The 4828-nt window shown below is 40.7% G+C and overlaps 1 protein-coding gene across 1 annotated transcript; it reads right to left on the reverse strand.

Moving 5' to 3' along the window:
* Window positions 1–345: 345 nt before the first annotated feature.
* LOC103514018 (protein phosphatase 1F-like) lies at window positions 346–4054 on the reverse strand. The gene is made up of 6 exons (XM_026827079.1): window positions 4046–4054; window positions 3825–3917; window positions 3521–3709; window positions 1846–2001; window positions 1418–1502; window positions 346–551 (listed from the first exon to the last, which is right to left on the reverse strand). The coding sequence occupies exons 1-6, from the start codon at window positions 4052–4054 to the stop codon at window positions 430–432; spliced, it is 654 nt and encodes a 217-aa protein (XP_026682880.1). The 3' UTR covers window positions 346–429.
* Window positions 4055–4828: the final 774 nt, after the last annotated feature.

Genomic DNA, 4828 nt, shown 5'->3' on the forward strand with positions numbered 1-4828 from the left:
CCTCGTAGATTCGTAGATTCCTAGTACCTTAACCCATCCTTTAGGGCTGTTCGCCCCTACACCTAAGCCTCGGAGTGGGCTTTTTGTGTTTGGAGTTAAGCTGCTATATCTCCGGTCCGTAGCTAGCAGTAGAAAATCCTCACTTCCATCTAAATCTAAACATATCACATCGGGATCCGCGCACACATACGGTTTGAAATCTTTAGCACCTGAGAAATAACACAGAATATGGTATTGATTAATTAATTGATTAAGGTATTGATTAATAAGTTGATTAAACCAACAATTCATTCGTAGCTAGCAGAAGAAAATCCTCACTTCCATCTAAATCTAAACATATCACATCGGGATCCGCACAGACATACGGTTTGAAATCTTTAGCACCTGAGAAACAACACAGAATATCGCATTGATTGATTGATTAATTAATTAGTTGATTAAGCTAACCAACAGTTTATCCGTAGCTAGCAGTAGAAAATCCTCACTTCCATCTAAATCTAAACATATCACATCGGGATCCGCACAGACATACGGTTTGAAATCTTTAGCACCTGAGAAAAAACACAGAATATGGTATTACTTACATGGGTTAAAGGTCTAAGCTAAGCCAAAGTCAGCCAATTCGACACACGCGAAAAAAAAATTTCAACTCCGGAATGGAACCCGGGACCTTCAGCGTGTAAATCTAGTGTGATATCCACTCGGACAAGAAGGTCACTTTTTCCAAGTTTATACATCTTAAACTGAAAATGCTAGAAAGGTTGTTGTTGTTGTTGTAGCGGCTTTAGCTTTCGCCGAATGGCGATAGCAGAATAAAGAAAAGATGTCTTTTTGTATCTGCTATACACTGGGGTGATGGTCTCTAGCTCTAGCCATGTTAAATTGGCTCGCTCGTCCTGAACCGCAGTCAACCATCGTGAGGACTTGTACTTGGTCTTTAAAAGTAGAGAGAACCCTTTGAGGAACTGCCAGCTTGCTAGGCTGGTTAGGGTTAGCTGTTCTCCTCCCTGTTTACAGTCCCACAGCCAGACGCTAGTCTTCTCTCTGTTTAACGTCCCCTAGCCAGACAGTGCTAGAAAGGTAGATGTCTTAACGACCTGGGTTCGAATCCCGTAAGATAATGTGTCTTGAAGTAATGGGAAATCGGGGTTCGAGGTGCATTATTCAAATAAAAAGATATTTATAGCCAGCCTAGTTAGCTTAGTTGGTAGTGCGTCTGCCTTGTAAGCGCTAGGCCGCGGGTTCGATTCCCGCCCGGGGCGGATTTTATCCTGATGGGATAATGTTCGTTCTCGGAACGACTGGCTTTCTCCTATCCTGTCTTCCTTCTCTCTTCGATTTCGGGACGATAAGACCATAGCAGTTACAGTTCCCTCTGTCAAACCTCTCTCAAAAAAAAAAGATATTTATGGCTTACCTATAGCTCTTGACACAGCTAAAATTCCTTGAACTCTAAACTGAGATAAAAATCCTCCCATTCTCTCTATCCTCTCCCTTTCTGACTGAAAGAAAACAGAACACAAACACAAATTAGAACAGAAACAGAAGAAAAAGAAAATCTGGTGACAGTCCCACCATCAACGAAAAAATTGCACTCATATATTTCGCTTGCAAATACTTCAATGGGTCACTTGTTACTTTCTGGACCCAGCACCTAAATGAGAAGTATTGTGTCTCTTAACGCCGATCTGATGAGAGGCATACTACGAGATGGGCATGCTACGACACAGACCATGTGAGTCTAATGTAGCAGTTGTTTCATTGCTACGAAATAAAAACGGCTGTGAAACACTCATCTTTTTTTTTAATTACCAAGGAGTTATGTTATCCACCAAGTATACTTACGTCTATATTAGGCCGGTGTGGAGGGCTTACTAGTTGACTCACTTTGCCCTCATTCCTACTAATAATAGCCTGGGTATCACCTAGCCATGCTACATACAATTGTTTTAGATCTTGCAACAGGAGGGCGACAACGGCTGTGGTGCCGCTTTGAAGATTCTGAAAAGGAGAAAATAGGAACGGTTATAAAGAAACCTCTGTGCCTGAAAGAGCACTGACGGACTCTTACGGTGTGTTTATGTACCGGGCTAGGATGAGCTCGGACGACGTGAGATAGCTGTCCCGGCGGCAATTTTTAAAATTGAGCACTGACGGACTCTTAAGGTAGAAACACACTACTATCAACAACGAAATTACCTAGAATCGTTCGGACTCCCCATAAGCTCACGTGAAGTGATATGTGTGGTAGTGTGTTTCTTCTTCCGTCGTTCGAATCACGGATCATTTTTTTTTTTTTTTTTTTTTTTTTTTCACCGGGGTGTTACAGGCCAAAATGGACCTTGTTCAGTGTAGGGACCCCAAATTTCAATGATTGATGTGCATTGATTCAAGGAACTCAAATTTCATCAAAATCGGACCAGGCAATCGCAAGTTACAGTGAAACAATCATTCAAACACACAAACAAACATCTAATCATTCTAAACCAAATGCAAAACAGCAGAGTTAAAACGTAGACCTTCACTTCATTTGGTCAATGAAGGAGTTAAGTACATAATACATAGACAAACAACCAAGTACATAGTTGGTCATTGTCAATGTAAAGTTGTGAACTCAACAGCTGAATTCAGTACAGTTTTATTCTTGACGTACCTAGTACTTCAATTCTCAATTCTTTCACACAACCTTCAAAATTTTTGTTTACCAAACTGTGTGTGATAATCAACATAAGCAATAATAGTTTTATAATTGCTTTTTTCTGCCTATTGCCTTTGTTTTAGTCTTGATTTGTGATGCACTGCCTTATAACTTTTTAGGCCACCTTCAAAGAAGTTCTCAAGTTTGCTTATATTTGTTTCCAATTTGTGTGTCTTTTGTTTTGTAAGTACCAACTCGGGAAGGTTTTTCTTTTCTTTTCCCTTCATAATTAGGTTTTTTTTTATTATTATTAGGAACTTATCCTACATACCAAGAAGTTGGTATTTCTCCCTTTCTCTCAATGATTTTGAAATGACAAGAGAAGTCTTTTAAAATCTTGAAACTAAAATCTCTGAAAAAGGCAGGATAGCCAGGTGCTTTTTGTTACTACCTAGTACCATTTATCATGTTATAATGCCAGCCATGACTGCAGTGTGAGTGGTGGAAAAAGTGTCAGACCTGGGTCTGTCAGACAGTATGTTATAATGCCAGTCATGACTGCAGTGTGAGTGGTGGAAAAAGTGTCAGACCTGGGTCTGTCAGACAGTATGTTATAATGCCAGCCACGACTGCCTTCAAAATAATGGAAATTTGAGGGACCCCTGAATGTGTCCCTACGGACCATTTAGGGGCACATTCAGGAGGTGGGATGTATGCCAGTGGATGGTTCAAATAATAAGCATTTGGGGGCCCCTGAAAGTTCTGCAGATGATTCGTCGAACCAGATTCTGAAGTTAGCCAACCATGAGTCTTCTTCGTCTCTTGCTGTCGATTTTGCCTTGCAAGATTTGCTGGAATATACTTATAATTTCAGTTTCTCACCTCAGCCTTTGCTTTCTCCACGTACTGTGCGTCTGTCTGTTTGAACGCCTGCACGAGGGCCAGGTCCGGACGGGTCGGATAGTGGGTGCACTCAGCCAGACATTGGAACAGACGGGAGGCGCTGTACATGGCCGCCTCGGCGCCCCCGTGTCCATCAAACACGCCGTAGAAACTGCCCGACCCATAGCCCTGTGAATAGGAAAGAAATAGGTAAGTATTAGTACAAGGCAGTCCAAAAATAAATTTTCTAAGGTAAATTAAAGTAAATCCTAAATAAGCGGGTCGGATAGTGGGTGCACTCAGCCAGACATTGGAACAGACGGGAGGCGCTGTACATGGCCGCCTCGGCGCCCCCATGCCCATCAAACACCCCGTAGAAACTGCCCGACCCATAGCCCTGTGAATAGGAAAGAAATAAGTTGTTGTTGTTGTTGTAGCGGCTTTAGCTTTCGCCGAATTGCGATAGCAGAATAAAGAAAAGATATCTTTTTGTATCTGCTATACACCGGGGTGATGGTCTCTAGCTCTAGCCATGTTAAATTGGCTGGGTGAGTATTAGTACAAGGCAGTCCAAAAATAAATTTTCCTAAATTAATTTTGTACCTAATGAAATAAATTCGGGGTTATCAAATGAAAGTAAGTAGTTATTATGAATTGTTAAAACCCTTATCTTGGCATTGTATCCATTTGGATACATTCAAATTGCAACACCTTTCACACTTTAATGGCGTCTGTAGACAAACCGCGTCAATATTTTTAGACATAACAAAAAGGAACTTTCTGATGAACAATTCTGTATAGGTAAGTTTGAACCTCGTGATGTTCACACAAATTACTCCAGACTCACATAAAGAATTGATCTCTGCCAAGATTAGGGTTGACAAGTTTTTTTTTTTTTTTTTTTTTTGCTTGGTCTTTAAAAGCAGAGAAAACCCTTTGAGGAACTGCTGCCAGCTTGCTGGGCTGGTTAGGGTTAGCTGTTCTCCTCCCTGTTTATAGTCTCACAGCCAGACGCTAGTCTTCTCTCTGTTTAACGTCCCCTAGCCAGACATAAAGAAATAAGTAGGTTAGTATTAGTATACAAGGCAGTCCAAAAATAAATTTTCCTAAATAAATTTTGTACCTAGTGAAATAAATTCAGGGATATCAAATGAAAGTAAGTAGTTATTATGAATTGTGAAAACCCTTATCTTTGCATTGTATCCATTTGGATACATTCAAATTGCGACACCTTTCACACTTTAATGGTGTCTGTAGACGAACCGCGTCAATATTTTTAGAAATAACAAAAAGGAACCTCTAGTGGAC

The sequence above is a fragment of the Diaphorina citri genome, unplaced genomic scaffold (genome assembly GCF_000475195.1).
Source record: "Diaphorina citri unplaced genomic scaffold, Diaci psyllid genome assembly version 1.1 scaffold1067, whole genome shotgun sequence".
NCBI lineage: Eukaryota > Metazoa > Arthropoda > Insecta > Hemiptera > Psyllidae > Diaphorina > Diaphorina citri.